The sequence below is a fragment of the Agelaius tricolor genome, unplaced genomic scaffold, assembly GCF_023055355.1.
Source record: "Agelaius tricolor isolate 1412-34295 unplaced genomic scaffold, bAgeTri1.0.p SCAF_82, whole genome shotgun sequence".
Taxonomy (NCBI): Eukaryota; Metazoa; Chordata; class Aves; order Passeriformes; family Icteridae; genus Agelaius; species Agelaius tricolor.
Window position 1 is genome coordinate 724,836 of NW_027269342.1, and position 18,590 is coordinate 743,425.

The following is an 18,590-nucleotide window of genomic DNA, read 5'->3' on the forward strand; positions in this document are numbered from 1 at the left end:
CACGGCCCCCGTACGGCCCGGGGAGAGACGGCGGGTGAGAACGGCGGCCCCTGCCGCGCTGGTGGGCAGCGAGCCGAGGCCCCGCAGCGCCGGGATGTGCCGGGGCTGCCCACCTGGCACCGCCAGGGCGAGCACTGACACGCCTGTGCTGATCATAGCGACTCCTCGCAGCTCCTCTTTATTCCTTCACGTTTCTGCGCACGCACCGGTGCAATAAACAGGGACCGGTAACTTCATCTGCAGGTGGCAATCCTGACACATCACAAGGAGGCATCTCAACATTCAAACACCCTATAATCTATACTAGCATCGAATTGCAAAATCCCATTTCAGTCCTCACCGTTACTATCTTGTTTCTGATTCAGAGTTCTAAAGCTTGGTTTTCGTACACGTCTGCTAGGAAAACGGTGTCCTTTGCCTTCTCCATCAGTCAATTTTCCACTGAGTCTACAACTATCTGTAATAAATAGGTCAGATCATATATCTATATAGACATTCCTATTCTTGTTTGCCACTACATTCTTTGTCAGCCTTCTATTTGGGTTCCAAATCCCAGTAACACTGTCCCCCTTCATTGCTTATGCTGGGCCACCCTTATCCCCCCACCTTTAGCCAAATCTTGACCAGGATCAGCAACAAACATTTGCACAACCAAAGCTTTTCATTACCTTCAAATTTCATCAACCAAGGAGATAACTGCTGATCAGCAGTTGGTAAATTTTTATAAAACTTTGAGTAACTTTGCTGTGGCTGACTAAGCAGAAGTATTACTGATATTAACATGAGACACAGAAGTTTGAAAATTAGTGTTAATTTGTCTGCTGTACCAATTGTTCTTGTGGGGATTCTTCAGGCGAGTTTAACAAGAAATGTATTTTTAATTGGATAGGCAAGTTGAAAAATAGGAAACAGTACTGGAAATGCTTTGTCTTAATTAGGAAAATCAATTGTGGTATCTGAGCAGCTGAATGATGAAAAAAGGTTGTCCAATCTATATAACCATTACCACCAGCAAAAATGAGTGCTGTGAGGGAGGAGACATCTCAATGCCACCATCATTAACAGTCCTAGAAGATGCCTAAAATGATCATCTTGGAAATTTTAAGAGGGGATGTTTGGTGCTTGGGCTGCAGACTGACAGACACCCAAATATGTAATTTCTCTGACAAACAGACTGCATCTCTCCTGTCTCTCAGGAGCACGTACTTCTCCCTCCCTCTTGCTCTTTGGACCTTCACTGACACACAAAACCTTACTAAAATGGTAGTAAAACATTTGGCCAAACAACGTGTGGTCTGAGCAAGCTAAAGCTCAGGATGCATCAGACAACTGCTGAGGCCAAAACCAGGAAGACAGGAACAACCAAAACCAGGAACACCAGGAACCAGGAGCACAACCACAGACGCAGGGGGAGAGGCAGAGGTGGAAGGGATTTGGGATTTCCCCCTTCAGCGCTGGAGCTTCTGCATTTGGCTTACCATTTCACAAGGAACTGCACTTTTGACAGGCTGGAGAAATAACATTATGGTTCCTGTAAGAGAAGAACACATGTTATTGCATTGCTGATAGTCCTACAGAACTGTTTTCTAGCAAGCTGAAAAACACAAAAAGGGCCTGAATACATCTCTGATCTAAGCACCCCCAGAATACATCACTGAGGCACATGATGCTTAAATAACTCCATCCAGTTGTGGCAGATTGTTGATTGTTATTTTATGATTATCAAATAAAGAATCAAGTATGATTAGCCACAGTATCTCACAAACAAATTATACCTGTTGAAATAATTTGATGATTCAAATATTGCAGACAACAGAGTATCATTAGAATCTAAATTTCACGCCAAGTAAAGTTACAACAAGAAGAAAATTTGATATTGGTCTGAATTCTTAGGATACAAGTTACACAATCCAATGCCTCAGCTTTGTTCAACACAAACCACCTGTGGTTTTACAGGCACTTTTGTATATGTGCTGCATTCAGCTGAGAAATAAAAGCAGCATCAAAGTTGTTCAGTCCATGGCTACCCAAGCACTGTGAGCAAAGCTCCATGTCATGGCAAGCAGGAAAACCTCAGCTATTTCAACAGGCTGCAGACCAAGGTAATTTTAAACATCTCAGGAAGGTCTGAAAACCTTCCCTGGCCTTAAAGCCCATCTCACAGTGAAGAGTGGCAACAATCATAAATGATTAGGAAAAATGACAAGTCTGGTGTTGTCTCAGTGAATTGAGGAATTGCACTGGGCATCTGTCACTTCCAATGGAGGCCTACATCACCTGGAATGGCCAGAAACTGTGAAATGGATGTCTCAAGGAGAGGCAGCAGCAGCAACTTTGCCAAACAAACATTTCAGCTTGTCTATTCCCTTCCTCTCCTGTTATACAGAATATGAGAATTTCTCAGGATGCTGGAGCAGGTATTTGGGAAAATAGCTTATATTAACAAACCTTAGCACTGGGACAAGCTAGTGGAATTTATGCACTGAGACTGCCCATAAGGGAGGGTGGCAAAAGCCAGTTCACCCTTTGGGAAATTAAAAGCATTGCTGCTGGAATAGCAGAAGCACTCCAACTTTGAAGAGATGTGAAAACATAAAATAATATTGTTACTGTCCTGCTTACCATTGTGCCCAGCTTGTCAAGCCAGCTCCACAGCCACTGTGCCCTAGTTAACACAGGAAAGGTATGAGCCCAAACAATGTAATTTGGTTAAAAAGCATTGAAACAACAATCCTGCAGGTTCAGTACACAACTTCTATGGCCACAGAAGGACTGACAAGATAAATGGCATGCTGCAAGGATAGCAAATCCCCAGTTCTGTGAACTGAATGCCAGAAGCAGCTGCCCTGGCAAGAATTACATGCCAACACTGCTAAAGCCCATAGGCAAAATCAAACTGCCACAATGAAGCACAGAAGTTGCCACAAACAGCTGAATGAAGTGAATAAAGACACACACACCCCTATGGTTGATACCAGTGGGCAAAATCATCCTAATTTTTCACTAAAGAAACTACAAAAACTATCTTCAGTCTTTCAGTGCTAGCTCACTGTCACAGACCATAGAATAAGCACTTAGAGCTATCTAGCAACAGTGAGAAAATTCAGAGTAAAAATAGCATGATGTGTTCACAGACCTATACTTTCTGTCTGCATGCTCATGCCAATCAGTGTGTCTGAACAACCAAATGCTCGTGACAGATTTCTCAAAGTATTCCCCAATAGCCACCCACAGTATTTAAAAAAGCATTTCACACATAAAATATCAAGAAAGCAATTCCTTATGTAACAGACACAGAAGATATTTATATTCTAGACACAAATCAACTACCCTGAATCACTAAGCACACTTTGATTTGCCAACTCTTGTTTATGAAATCGTTCAGTTTTAGACATTTGACTGTAATCTAAAGAACTCGGGTCTCTGAAAACACAAGAGCCAGCATAAGGAAACTTCTCAGTTCAACTTGATGAACACTAGGCAGGTTTAATGAAAGGAATGAGATCAGATTGCTTGTAGATGTCATGTCTAATTCCCCACTACACATTAACGAACATAAGCATAAAAATAATCAAAAGGGAGAAAAATAATTACTAAATGTAGGGAGAAACAGAGGCTTAGACATCAAGCTTTAAGTCTGAAGAAAACACTTTTACTTGCAACCTTGAAGAGTAGAAAATTTGAACCAAATATAGTTGGAATTCAAATCCCCTTAAGTCTTGAGATTTTCCAGCATAAGGAAAAATACTGTGGCAGGCACAGGAGCAAGGGAGAAAGCTACTTGGCTCACCCTCCACGTCAGAGCTCAAGGAACACTGCCTGTTCTTGTCTGCTGGCTATTTTTGTGCCTGGATGTGTAGTTCTGCTTGATTAGAGGCTGTGAAACCTGAGAGGTCCTGGATTGCTTCACTTTCCTCCATGGTATGATGTATTCTCTTCCTTGCAGTGCACTCTACACACTGCCAGTCCCAGCCCAGGTTCTGCTGCCTGCAGATGTGCAAGGCTCTGCTTTAAAGGGACAGGGCCTCCAGATGGGAATTCCTCTTCTCTGGGGGAATGTGCAAGAGCTCTGTGCAACACATTTAAGTTAAAATCACATCTTTGTGAATCACTAGCAGGATTCCCACTCAACCTAGCTGTTTTATGCTAGCTGGAGACCACAGACCTCCTGCTTTTGAACAGCCTTCACTTCTTTAGCAAGAAAATAGTTCTGCATAAAGTCTTTCTCTCTTTTAAAAAGCATCAGCTACTAACAGATTTACCTGCTCATTTTTGGGCTGGAATTTTCAGAACACAGGTTGTGCTTTTGTTACTGGAAACCAGTGAGGCACTTCATATTTTGTTACCCTCAAATCAAAATTAGCTCCCTATAGCAAACACCACAGTGACCACTAACTAGTATTTCTTATGGAAAACCTACACTGTTACTTTATACTGGAGTATGAAATATGTCCATTCACCTTCCAAGTTCTTACAGAAAACAGCCATCTGTACAGTGATATATTATCCCATTTCACATTTCATTTCCTCACTTATTGAATCATCTTCAACTGAACCCTAGTGTTAAATCAGACTCTACAGCACAAGATGTGAAAGGTAATATTGAAAAAAAACTCCTGCTAAAAAAATTAACTTATGCTAACAGTAAAAGATCAAAAGCATTTATGTGATTAAAAATTGAGAGCACATATAAAACAAACTATGCATTGTGCTTTTAATTAAAAATGTTACCCTGTAAATTGAAACTGAAGGCTTAAAAATAGTAATCAAAGTGAAAAGAATTACTGAAGTATCTTTGTGTAAGTTTGAAATTTCTGAGTAAATTCATGAATAAACAAGAAATTCTACAGGAAAGAAATTTAAAAAGGCAAAATGCATCTCAATCAAAAAGTTGCAAAGCTGATGCATTGTTTTTATAACAGAATGAAAAAGCTCAATTTCAAACAATGAGCTCTCACCAGCATATTGCCACAGAGCAGGCTAACACCCATCCATAAGAAATTACTCTTAATGGAGGAAAAATAAAGAATACCTTTGGCAATTTTATTTGTGACCCTCTCCCTACAAAAAGGTGCTTCCTCCCAACAGCAGAAGGAAGAAAAACAACAACAAAATGCTCTCCTTGCCTTATGTTTTTCATTCAGTCAGCCTTTTTGACTGCTAAACCCAGCACTGGAGCTCAGTATGGCAGCTGTGGAGAGCTCCAGAGGCAAGGAATGTGCCACTGCTGTAAGAACAGTTGCAGCTAGCTTTAGACTCTAGAAAAGCACAGGAGTTATTTTCTGTGGGCACCCCAGAAGGGTGTCACTTGTTTCAGTCTGAAAAGTGGAATTAGGAAGCTCTACCTACCTGAAGAGACTGCTGAGGTGACAGCTCAGAAAGCCACTGGTACACAGGTAACAAAAATCCCACAGGCTGCTAACACAGAACAGCTTTAATGCAAGCTGGGTCCCCATGTGTTTGACATTCCTTTGGAGCAGCAGCAGTTCCCAGTGGATGAGAACACCTGAGCACTGTGCCCTGGGCCAGGAGCAGCTTCCCCAGCAAAGACACAAAGCAAGGTGGTGTTTGTGATCTGGATTCTCCCGTGGCCGTTGTCCCCGGGTGTCACGCACGAGGTCACGCAGAGAGAGGCAGGTCTGCAGCACTGCTCCTCAACAGCCTGGCTCCAGGAGCTGCTCTCACATTCCTTCCCCTCCAGCAGCTGCAAGGCACTGGGCTGACTGCATTGAAGAGTTAATTGTAGGATAACTGAACTCCAAAAACATCCTGAGATACAGTGAAATACCAGAGCTTCAAATGCATCACATCACCGTTGTACACAGCATGGCAGCAAAGGCTCGCTTGTGGAACAGAAGAAATAAATCCATAGGTAAGAACACTGAAAACACAACAGGCTTATTTCCTTCCCCACTGATTAGAAATGGCAGCTGACATTTACAGTCCTTTTTGAGAAGCATTCTTATTACCTCTGACAGGTTGGCCAACAGAGGGAACGTGGGACAAGCTGTGACTCTTAGACAGTGATGGCTCAAAAAACCCCCACAGTTTCAACATTAAACAGTAGAAATATGAAAACTATAATCTGTATGATTATTCAAAACATACTAAGAACATTTCCACTCAAACACAATACACAACACCTTTAATCAAGAGATTGCTTCATAAAAGGGCTAACACTTCGTTTAAGGTTTTTAACCTTTTGCATGCCAAGAGTCATCATTATTCTGAAATCAGATCCACTTGCAAATTGTCAACTTGCTTGCTTTTCTGGCAGTTCTTTCCTGAAACTTTGACTACACGTAGCTCAGAGCAGATGAGACATAATTTATGCTCAATAACTCTACATGTGCACTATTTTCAGCTTTAACTTTTGAAAAACAGAGATAAATAACCACAGGTATTCATGTACCCTTTATTTGCTTTAGTGTAATATTCCATGCTAATTGAAGACGTAATATTCATGAGTGTAAATATAAGAATTAACTCTTGGATGGTTTTCTTCCCTTTTTACACTTGAATATTTTGGCTTAAAAAATTAACAGCATACAGTAAATATTCCTCCCATACTTTGTACAAACTACATGATTTTGATATACAAGAATCCTGTTTTTATTATAGTGACAATATACAACCACGTCTATTTACAATGAAAAAGTACATAAACCACATTTTAAACATTCTGCTACTGGCAGCCACTATTGTTTAGGAGGTAGCTTTAATTAACAAAATGAACTGAAGCCACATTTCCCATCATGGGTTCTATCAAATAACTTACAATACAAAGATAAAAATTCATTGTATGAACAGTATGTACAGTTTCATTCTCAAAACAGCAATCTAGCTTTAGATCTTAACAAGAATTTCTCCAGAGTAACTGGGATGGCAGTGGATTTACTCTTGATCTAGTGTATCATCCAAAAACCTTACATAATGACTTAATCATGTATTATTAAATTTGTATTGATCATATTTCAAACTAAATATAAAAAATTGATCGCTGGTTGTACTTAAATCACTTGGGTCTCAGAACTTCAATGCTTTAAAAAGATTGCACTGATTTAGGTGAAAATCAGTGACTTCGCACAGTGTACTTCACTGTCAGTAAAGTATATTGGAAAAATGCTTTTTTTTCAGTGCCAAATTGCGTTGCATTTTCCCTCCATTTCCTGAAGCCTCAGCCTGTCACAGGTATTCCTGGAGTGCTGTGACACTGAGCAGGCTGCAGAGCACTGGCAGCCTGATGGCACAGACACGAGCTGTGTGCAGGGGCAGCTCTGCTGCCACCCCACACCCCTCACTGCTGCCAGTGCTGCCACTCGACTCCTAATACTGAACAAACTCGTGTGGTTCACCTGAAGTGATGCGCCATCACTGGAAAAATGTGTTTAACCCTACTGTTCCTGACAGCTGTTAATATTCTGATTCCAATAAATCTACAGAATATTGGATTACAGGTACTTTACTGCAACAAACTTCTTCTTTTTTTAATTGAACATTAGCTAAAATACAAAACAAACACAGTATTCTGATATTGCTGTCACAGTTACATATGGGAGAATTAATCCCTTTTTTTGGCCCTGCAATAAAATGCATCCTGAGATTCAATGTTGAATATACTATACAAAGCTAGCAATAGATTTTTTTGCTTAATTATAGAAAAGTCACATTTAAAAATAATTTCTATAATATTAAACAGCTGTCCTTTATATTGTGCTTTGTCGGGGGGGGAAAAAAAGAACTTACCTCACCACCAGAAGAAGCAAAGTATGACTGCAATACGATGTGGAAACACACTATTAGCATGTAAAAACTGTATAAAAGAAACCACTATTTTGTGAAAAGAGTAAAAATATTGGGTAACAATTTTGGTTTACCAATTATTTACAGTCAGGGCAATCGATTTATTTAATTTTTTAAAAAACGTATGGCTCAAGAAGTCACCGCCCACTTCCCTTCTTTACAAATGACACTAAACATTGACAATAACAATTCCAAAAGTGCTTCCTGCTTGAAAGGTCAAAACAGGCAACAGTCTGCCAAACACGACACCTCTTTTATTGGAACGGCTGAGGGCAGAGAGCCCGCTCAGTCCTTGATCCGGGGGATGTTGTAGGCGTAGCGCACCAGGGGGAAGCCCCTGCTTTGGTAGAAGCAGGCGCGGCCGCAGGCCTGCACTTGGTCCGAGCTGTCCGACACGAAGGAGTCGTCCTCGTCCGCGTAGTCCGAGTGCGCCACAGACTGCGTGCCGCAGTCCGACCAGGAGCCGTCCTGCCTGGGGCACGGCGCCACGGCCAGCGCCGGACAGCTCTGTGACTTCATTAAATGTTTGCAGGGCACGGGCTTGGAGAGCAGGAGCGACTCGCAGCACTCGCACAGAGCCATGTTGCCGCCCTGCAGGTGCGAGTAAATGCCGCAGTCGTAGTAGAAGTCCTGCGCCACGTCCCCCTGGGCGCCCGCAGCGACGGCCACTGCCCCGCTCCTCCTGCTCAGCTGGCGCCTGAGCACCTTCCAGTCTTCCTTGAACTTGGGGTTGAAGAACACGTAGAGGACCGGGTTCAGGCAAGCAGGCAGTGGGAAAAATATCAAAGTGACAGACTTCATGATTTCGGGGCTGATAGAAATGGCCGTGATCAGCGGTGCGAAGGAGAAGAAGGCAACAGGACAGAAGAAGATGCAGTTGGTGAAGATTAGCCAAGCCACATGCTTAATCGTGCTGGACTGGGAGTTCTCGGAGAGATCCTCCTTCTCCAAGTTGCAGTAGAGCTTAGTGTAGATAACAGCCATCAGCAAAAACGCTAGGGAATTCAGCAGCACCAGAGTTACTGTGAAACCCAACAAAGGTGTTTCTCCAGTGGGGAAGGGCAAGCAAAGGGGTGATGCCGAGTACTCTGCTTTATAAAAGAGCGGTAAGCAGCCCGCTACCAGAGCGCACAGGAAAGCACAAAATGCTGCAATTTGAAATTGTTTTTGGCGGTTGCTTTTCCCCTTTTTAATAAACTCCTTTGCAGACAAGCTCCGTTCAACAGCTGCCAACATCAGGAAAAAAATGGCACTTTCCGATGAAAAAACTGCAAGAAACCCAGCAATTCTGCAACCACTGCCAGTCTCCCACCATATGCCAAATTCAGCAAATCTTCCCCAAGATACAGCATCCAAGAAAGTTAAAATACCAGTATAGACTCCCATAAATAAGTTAGAGACAGAAATCAGGCTTATGAACAGTTTGGAAGATGGCAATGTAGTACAGGATGCAAATGTTGTTAACATGACAAGCAGGTTGAAGAACAAAGCAACCAAAAAAATAAACCAGACAGTAAGGCGAATCATCCAGCTGCCCAATAAATATTCACAAGGCTTAAAAGCACCTAGAAGAAAACAAAAAACAAACAGAAGGACAACCAATTTAGGAAAAGATTCTGCCTTAATAAGCAAGATTTTGAGAAGGTCTTAAAAGTGAACTCCTCATTAACTCATGAATAGAATACACAGCTGAACTGCTAAATAGGTCAGCTGAAAGCAAACTATTCTGCTGAAGTTATTTACTAATTAATTATGCCTGAAATAATAATTACTGCAGTGAATGGTCACTTGAGAACATTTTGTATAAACAAGCTAGCTAAACAAACTTAATTACCTTTTAGCTATTCAAAATAGCTTTTATTAGTGTGACCTAAATACTTTTTTATTTTATGTAGATTTCATACTTTATAGAAAAGGGTGGCAAAAAATATAAAAGTGAATGTCCACAATCCCCTTGTAAGGGAGAAGAATTTTTTAGAAAGAACATGTTCTCTCAAAAAATTATTCACAAACATGCCTTCTGAAGTAACTTTTGGTGACAAGAAAACATCTGTAGAACAGCAGCCAAATTCAATTTAAGCAGCTTTAATAGGGACAGGAATTTACCACAAGCCCTGTCCCCCAGCCACACCACTGAAGGGCACTGTGAGCTTGAAAAGTCATATGAGAAAATGATTTTTTCTTATTTTTTTGTCACTTAAAACAGCTTACATAATAAAAAAAATATAACAAACAAAATAAAGGAGACAAGACAAGGAACATATTGCATACCCTTCTAATCCCCCTAACTGCCATTTATTCCATAGGGAAATCCTACTGATTTTAAGTAACAATTACAAGAACTTAACCTCTCCTATATCCCCATTAGGCATCTCTATTTGTCCTAAGCACAGTAGCTCAGGATCCCTCCCTGCAGCTGAGGAGCACTCAGGGAGCAGCTGAAAAATGCCAGCCTGCAAAGGCTGGAGCCAGCCTGTGACTACTGAGGGCTGGCTCTGTGCTGCACATGCCTTTCCTCCAGGCAGGGGAAAGGTAAGGACAACCCATCCCTGCTGTGGGCAGGATCAGAACTGCCAAGAATGATTCAATGGCAGTGAAAAAATCTCACAAGGCCTAAAGCAACTTCCAGAAATTAATGAACTGACAAGCAAAAAAAAAAAAAAAACCAAAAACAAACTTTTTGTTTAAATGGTCAAGCTTCATTTTTGGGCAGAAAATAATGAAGCCCACTGGATTATCAGAAAATCAGGAGTAAAACCCCTTTTTAGCAGGTATTCTCAAGTACAACATCAATGACAGAATAATTAACCTTACAATACATTTGTGTGACAAAACATTACCTGCTAAGCTGATCTACTTAAAAATAAAAACAACTTCCTACTTATGAAATTTTAAAATGTCAATTCTGTGCTTCCAAAAATCAATTTGAAGCCATTTTTCTAGTAGTTGTACTTGAGACAAATAAAAGCCACTACCCTTTCCTGCCTTTCTCCCAAATCCTTTGGGTTAAAAGTTACCCTCCTCTCACACTGATATTCCCAGCCCATGCTGGGATGGGGCAAAAATTCATGCTTGGAAGGGTGTTTCAGCAAATTTGAGCTGCTTGAGCACCACTGCTCAGCAATCCATTCTTTAGGCAAGGTGCAAAGTGGATCTCCAGGCTGAGCAGTGATTCAGAACTGACATGGTGGGTGGAGTATCCTATGAGCAGATGGCAGCATGGCATAGAAACTTCTCACTACGAGAGGGACGGGTGAAAACCAAGGCAAGCTGTGAACTTGTAGAACAAGCTCTTTCTTCTAGACCTACTACAGCATTTCTGGCATGGACAAAAAGAATGAGCTAAAGACTTGAAAAATTTAACCCATGTGACACACCATCTTAACTCTCATTCTGTAAACAGGAGATCAAAAGCAAATAAGCACCTTTAACAAATTAACTTTTAGATTATGTACAATTACATTAATATATTTGACTTTCTGACTACAGGACTTTTTGGCTGTGATCAAGAAATCCTTATGGTATTCTGGATATTAAAGCCAGAGCTAGCTCAAAAGATAAACAGATTTTCGTAACATAAAATAGTAGTTAGGAGAAGAGAAAGAAGTAAGACTTGGAAAACTCCTGCTCACCCAGGAGTAACTTCATTGGAAGCATAGTGTATCTGCATGTTCCTGTTGAGGCAAACAAAAGGGTACAGGATGTAGGGAAGGAAACTCTGGAGAGGCAAAGGCAGAAAGCAAGAGACACCACAGCAAGTGCTTCAGGAGCTGAGGGGAACCGTGTACAGAAATTGGCACTTGGAGTAAGAGAAATAGAAGGGCAGAAACCTGCCTAGAATGAAAATATTCATTGCAAGATCAAAGACTTGCAACACTCCTGGACTGTTCAAGCCTGACTTGGAGTAAATCTGGTATGCCAATAAGACTGTTCACTGCACAAATGTCCAGAGGAGTTTAAGATGCTGCTGCCTGCTCCAGCTGCTTGCAACAGCCCTCTGCTCACAGTTAATGCAGCTACAGCAGGGCTGGGGAACAGATCACATGGCTGCTCCTCATCCTCTCTCCTGGAAAGACATCCAGCTTCCTTAAAACCACCAATGATAGACAGCAGTTTGAGTTAAGCTTTTAAAGCACTGGCTGAACTCTCACTGAAACAGATGAGCACTCACACAGTTTGCTCCAGACAGCTCCTTGGAGAAATAAGGCAGAATAAGGAGGCAGCGCATTAGCAGACTCCAAATATAAGCATTACACTCTTTGATTATTCTGCTTATGGAAAGAGGTTTTGGTATTTTTCCTAGGACAGTTCTCCAATGAAGGGCTATGTGTCTAAAGCTGACTCAGATCTTTGTGACTTCTCGTCCAAAACAACACTGACATCAAATCAAGTTTCACTGAAAGCACTGGAGAATTTAATCTTCTGTGTACAGAATGACTACCAAGAATCAAAGATCTAATTCACTCATAACACCATAATTCTCTGCATAACACCATGCCTGAAGGTCAGTGTGGCAAAAGCACATGATGAGATTTACCTGTTGCTGGTGTACAGTGAATAATAGTCTGTCCCAATTCCTCATTTTTCTCATTTCTTAGAATATCTGCATTAGCTGTAAAAGTGAAAAACGTGTTAGTTGTAGGAAGAAAAATAAGTGAAATGGCAGTGAAGCTGCCTAGGATGGAAGTAGTTCAGTGACACTTGAGCCTTGTGACAAGTGAAGTGCTTCTGGTTTGCCACATAAGGTCTGATGCTCAGTGCAGAAATTTCTGCTCATAGGACTTTGTAACCAGATCACTGGGGAAGGAGCCTGAAGTAGTCAGGGGAAGAACAAGTCCTGTCTGAATAGAAAGGCTGAAACACTGAGAACAATAAAACCATGACAGAAGCAATACCTGCAGTTTGACTTTTTTTTTAATTACTAATTTTTTTTCAGACAGGCAAGTCTTACAGTGTCCAGCACATCTTTCATATGTTTGGAAGGAACATGGCACTGCTGATTTGTAAACAATTGCTAAACACTGTGAGAGATCTCTTCTGAAGAGACTTATATAAAGACTTACATTTTTCCTATTCCCTTATTCAAAGGCAACACACACTTCTTATTCTAGTCAAGTACAAAACAATACTGCTGGTTAAGTACATGAAACATTTACCCTTCTCATGATCCATCAAGGCACCTTGATCTTGGTGGCTGGAATCTTCAGCATTGGAGTTTAGATAAGAATCACAACCCCAAAATGCACAGCACTGATAAGCATATGGTACAGAGAGTGACCTGAAATACAGGCAGGACAAGGAAGACCATTAAACCTTGTAACCAAAGGTAAGACTACCACCTATTAAAAATATTTCAGTAGCACACATCAGTGCTAAACTCAAATCTTTTTCTCACAGTGGCTGATAAAAGCTGTTTCCAATTGGATCAGGTATAAGCATTTCTAATGAACTCTTGCACTGAAATAAAGGACAGGTGACGTATCCAAGTGAGAAGTACAAAGATGATGTTATGATATTTAGCTCTCTACTGTTCTTTCTACTCCATGTACAAACCAAATTCTGATCAGGGTTAGTTTGTGGCATTGCTGTAGAAATTAAACTGAATACTAATTAAGTAAGCTAATTACAGTGTAAGTGTTTTGTGAGAAAGTTAATTCCCAGATGATCACAACCTTGTGTTACCATCTTTCCTTCTCACTCTTCATTCTGTGATATCAAACTACGATTTCTATTTTTGTGTGTTTGGCAGAAATTGTACATATTGTTAATTCTGACACATAAGAAGTACATCTTCACAGAGAGTTCCAAAAAAACCACATAAACAATGAGGGAATAGCAGACCAGAATCTAATTTTTTTCACTCAGGACTACAATATCAACTATCCTGAATTCTCTTCTTGAAAATATTTAGGAGGAACATCAGACCGCTTCTTCTAAATGTGCAGAAAGATCTTTGAGAAATGGAAAACAGTTCATCACTGTCTGATCCATCTCCCACAAAAATCAATTACAGGTTTCCATTTGAAGGATTATTTTTATTCTTATCATTTGCCTCCAAGAAAATATATATAAAGCATGGTGATTGTGTGATCAGACACCTGCCTGTCTGCTCCTGTTTTCCTCACTGTGAAAGACAGATGTGCTCAGTTCAGTAACAAATGGAAATCTACCCAAAGCACTGCTCTCAAACCAGATGATATCTTGCCTGAAAAGTGGTGGAGAATATTAGACAACCCCAGGAAAATTATCTGTAACTGGCTTGTACACCAGAGCAGTCAGATGCTCTGAGAATCTCTGCTGCTCAGAGTGACCCTGAGATGTGCTCAAGTCTCTTTTCCCAGCCTGGCAGTCGAAGAAGGAGTCAGAACTCTTCAGTTCTCATTCTCAAGGTTGTTTATTGTTTCTCATCTATAAAATTCTTTCTCCTGTCCAGCTGAGGTCTGCTCAGCAAGACAGTCAGAGGCACTCTGCCCACCTCAAAAGGCAGTGTTGTCTTTTTATACTGAAAACTACACATACATTATTAACCATAACTTCCCAATACCTATCACCTATGTTAGACAGTGAGCCTCTACTCTAAACCAATCTAAAAGTGCCAACATCACAGCAGAAGATGGAGGCCAAGAAGAAGAAAGATGAAGGATAGGGCACGCCCAAATTCCTCCATCTTGCCTCCTGAGCCCCCATTCTAAAAACACCAAAAAAATCTATTTTTTCTCCCTGTGATAAATTCACTATCATTCTACTTAAACCCCTTTGACTTGTAGTTCTTCATATAAAGGCTGCTAATTGTTTTTTCATGGGTCAAGGTCAAAGACACAGGGGTCTTGGGCTCTGTGCCAAGGTCTTCGAGCCCCCTGACAGGATCTCGAGTCCTCCAGGGCAGCCAGAGGGATTTCCTGGGTTCCCACAAGATGCCCTTTCTGCAAGCAGCACTGAGACCCTGCAGGACTCAGCACAGACAATTTGCCATGGGCACTGCACACCCTGGCTCCATTGAGCACACCCTGCTGGGCACTGCAAGCACCCTGGGGTGTTCTTCACCAACGTACCGCAGCTTGGCGAAGTTCTTGGCTGCCAAAGCTTCTTTCAGCTCCAAATTGCCTGTGAGTTTCAGCTGGTTCAGGCCACTCAATCCTTCAGCTGGAACTGAACTGAGCTCGTTGAAACTCAGGTCTCTGGAATGTGAATATTAACACTGTGTTACAAAGTTAGTTTGAAGACCCTCTGGCCCACATTTCATTAAAGTAGGGAAGGGCTTTATCACACCAGGCTGTGGTCTGGAAATGCCTGTCAGTGCAGCAGGCACTTAAAGAAGTGTGCCCTGCATGTGTTCAGCTAGCAGGAGCCTTCTTGATTCACAGATATTAAACAAATGATGAACACATCATGTGGTGGTGTTCACAGGGGTCCCAGGACCAGGGAAGAGATGAGAACCTTGACTCCATACCTCAGAAGGCTGATTTATTATTTTATGATATTTATTATATGAAAAGAAAATTATATACTAAAACTATACTAAAGAAAGAGAAGAAAGGATTTCATCAGAAGGCTAGCAAGGAAAGGAATGATAATAAAATCTTGTGACTGACCAGAGAGTCTGAGACAGCTGGACTGTGACTGACCATTAATTAAAAACAACCACATGAGCCCAATCACAGATGCACCTGTTGCATTCCATAGCACAGATTGTTTACATTTCCTTTCTGAGGCCTCTCAGCTTCTCAGGAGAAAAATCCTAATGAAAGGATTTTTCATAAAATATGTCCGTGACAGCATCACTTTTAAGCTAAAAACATTTATTATCTCAGCAGCTGAATGCTAGAGAGGAGGTGACTGCACAGAACAGCCTACTTACAGGTTAAGGAGAGCTCCAACAGTGATGAAAGCTCCCTTGTGGATCTGATGAATCCGATTCCTACTGAGGTCCCTGCAATGAATGCCAAAGGAGATTATTTGGCAGTTTCACCAACTGTAACAGCCACTGTACTGAGAAAAAAAGCTAAGGTGACAAATACTTCATATGCCTGTACCAGAAAAGCAGAACATATCCCCTCTCTTCCCATTCAGCCAGGTGCAATAAGAGCCAAATTCCTTGGTAATGCAGCTGTATCCTGCTTCACCTCATCTCTTATTGCTGCTCCCTCTCCCAAGGCAGAGGCTGCCTCTGGCATCACCCATTCCCAGCATGAAGGTGCCAGGATGATCACTTTGGTGACAACTGCATCTATAGCAGGGCATGTTGGCAAAGATGGGGGAAGACAACAAAAGAACTAGCAGAGGAGCATCTGGTTTGCTGCATTTCAAATCCAGCTCCAGCTTCTGCTGGACCACCATGAGTTATAACATTCTTCTTAAAATACCTGTATATTTCTGGATTGTTCTTGCTGCTAACTTAATAGAGCTTGAGTTGTAAGGGGAGAAGATAATTGTTTACTTATCTGCTTCTCCTGAGGAAAACAGATAGGATCTCTCCAACAAATACTATATGATGAAATAATACAGTTACAATGCAAAATACTGGACCACTGAAAAAACCTCATTTTTTAGACTTAATATTTATAAAAATATTTTATAGGCTAGAAAAATAAAATGGAGAATAGAAGGAACAGGGCTGAAACTGGCTGCTAGCCTGTTGCCATCAATCAAGCTTGTAACACCAAACCCTGACATCAGTTTACATGGGAATCAAAACCAGGATCTTGTTTTACTCAGCATGCAGCTACATCTGCACTCACAGGACACGAAGGGAGGATAGTCCTTGAAAGGTGTCCTCTGCAATTTCATGGATTTGATTATGCTGTAAGGAACTGCAAAGGGAAGAAGCAGAAACAGAACTTTAGTAGCTGATTTCATACAAAGGGTAGCTTGGTGTCTGCTAATGGGTGGCTTTAGCCTTATCAGTGTGAGGTTTTACCCATTTCCCCTCCCAGACAGACTGTCAAATGTTTTGCATGAGCTATGTTCATGGAGCACCTTCCTGGCACCTCTGCCCAATCCCAATGTACAGCTCATTTAATTTAGAAGAAACTTTTAAGAGTGGACTGAATTACTTTCAAAACACTTTGTGAACCCAGAAGAGTCATTCTAAAATTTAAAATAACTCTCCATTCTGCATGGAGTCTTTGGGCATATTTTAACCATTCCATTTATGTGCATAGCAATACTACTATGAAATGCAGGATTAAACTGTGTCTTTCATTACTTTTGTGCCACAGGAATAATTAAACATTAGATAATTAAGGAAGGCACAAGTGGTTGAATTCTCTGTCCAGCACACTTCTCATGAGATCTCTCTCTCTGTCCTTAATTTTTAAAAATTTGGATCAAACATGAAGCAAAAACATCCCTAGAGATGTGGACTCAGAATACTAAAGAGTTTATAAAAACAAACAACACTCATTTCTACTTACATTTCTTCCAAGGTGTGGCAGCCCTTAAAACTTGGGAGGTCCTTGATATTGTTATAAGACAAGTCCCTTCAAAACAGAAAATGGCAGAAGGGAGCTTAGTTCAACTCTTTTCTACTTGAAATACCTCATCACTTGTAACTACTAAACAGATTGACAGAAAAATCATCCTGTTAGTACCATTCTTCTGAGAAACCAAGGGTAGTTTAGAGAAAATCACAGAGGATATCACAAGTGTGAACTCTACATCTTGGTATACACATACCCTAAAAACATTTAGGACGTGTTCCCTGAATTCTGAGAGTTATAATCTAAAAAATTTATTCATAACCTGCTTTTTTAGAATAAACTAAGTAAATTGCATGTAAAGCATACAAATTTGGTGCCAGTTTTGTTTAGTGTGCTGGTGATTGCTTAAGCAAAGCTAGGAAAGCTCAGAATATTCCATGAAACAACGAAGAAAAGACTAGAAACAAGCAAAATATCTTAAAAATTCTATTTGAAAGGTAAATGGCTGCTAGAAAATAAATCCCACCTCATCATTTTTTCTCTCCTGCTTTTCTTCTATCAAACAGAATCTATTTTTTCTCCTCCCTTTTTCAGGATTTGTTTTTGTTCCACATTTTCCTGCATGCATCCTTTGCAAACATGGTTTGTTCCCATCCCCTAATGGTTTCAGTTACCAGTTTGGGGTTTTTTGCATTAATTTTAACACATCCTCACTGGCTTTTATGTCTAGTCTTTGCATTGCTATGTTCTTCCTAACTCTCATCTCCATTTCTTTGGTTCCTGATGCTCTCTCCTCTGCTCCCGAACACCAGAAGTCAAAGCTCTGTAACTAAACTCTTCTTTAACCTCTGAATGTAGCTGACTACAGTTCTGTTAACAATGAGAAGTGGCACAACAAATTTGAAGATTGGTCTCTGCAGCACCACCTTGCATATCTCTCTAACACACAAAAGAAACGCAACATATCCCTAATAAAGGAGACTCTGCTTAAGGAATGTAAGGCATTACATCCAAACAAAAAACAATCAAGAAACCACATTTCCAACTTTGGTAGAACTACTAGGATGAGAAATTGAAAGCAACACTTTCATTTTAAAGTAGATTTAAGTTTCTTTCAAAACATTCTGATGCATGAAGAGAGGCACAATATTATACTTACAAAGTCCGAAGCACCTTTTGCTCTTGGCATAAATTAACAGGAATACTGTTTATCTTGGTTCCTGTAAGAGTTCTGGGGGAAAAAAAACAAACAACAAACCCTATAAATGCTTGTTTTGTTTATGACAGATGGCATAACAAGGATATATAAGAACAGAATGCTATTGGGATGCTAAATTGACCCACCAAATTTTGTTTGGTTGGTTTGGG

The 18,590-nt window shown here is 40.8% G+C and overlaps 1 protein-coding gene across 1 annotated transcript in view; it reads right to left on the bottom strand.

Moving 5' to 3' along the window:
• Nucleotides 1-6,401: 6,401 nt before the first annotated feature.
• LGR4 (leucine rich repeat containing G protein-coupled receptor 4) overlaps nt 6,402-18,590 on the bottom strand; it is a 74,415-nt gene continuing 62,226 nt past the window's right edge. Inside the window, exons 11-18 of the mRNA XM_071418273.1 lie at nt 18,382-18,453; nt 17,217-17,282; nt 16,542-16,613; nt 15,662-15,733; nt 14,856-14,981; nt 12,960-13,081; nt 12,341-12,415; nt 6,402-9,368 (exon numbers count right to left, since the gene is read on the bottom strand). Coding sequence (XP_071274374.1) covers nt 8,089-9,368; nt 12,341-12,415; nt 12,960-13,081; nt 14,856-14,981; nt 15,662-15,733; nt 16,542-16,613; nt 17,217-17,282; nt 18,382-18,453 — 1,885 coding nt within the window. The 3' untranslated portion in view covers nt 6,402-8,088. The remainder of the gene's footprint in view (nt 9,369-12,340; nt 12,416-12,959; nt 13,082-14,855; nt 14,982-15,661; nt 15,734-16,541; nt 16,614-17,216; nt 17,283-18,381; nt 18,454-18,590) is intronic.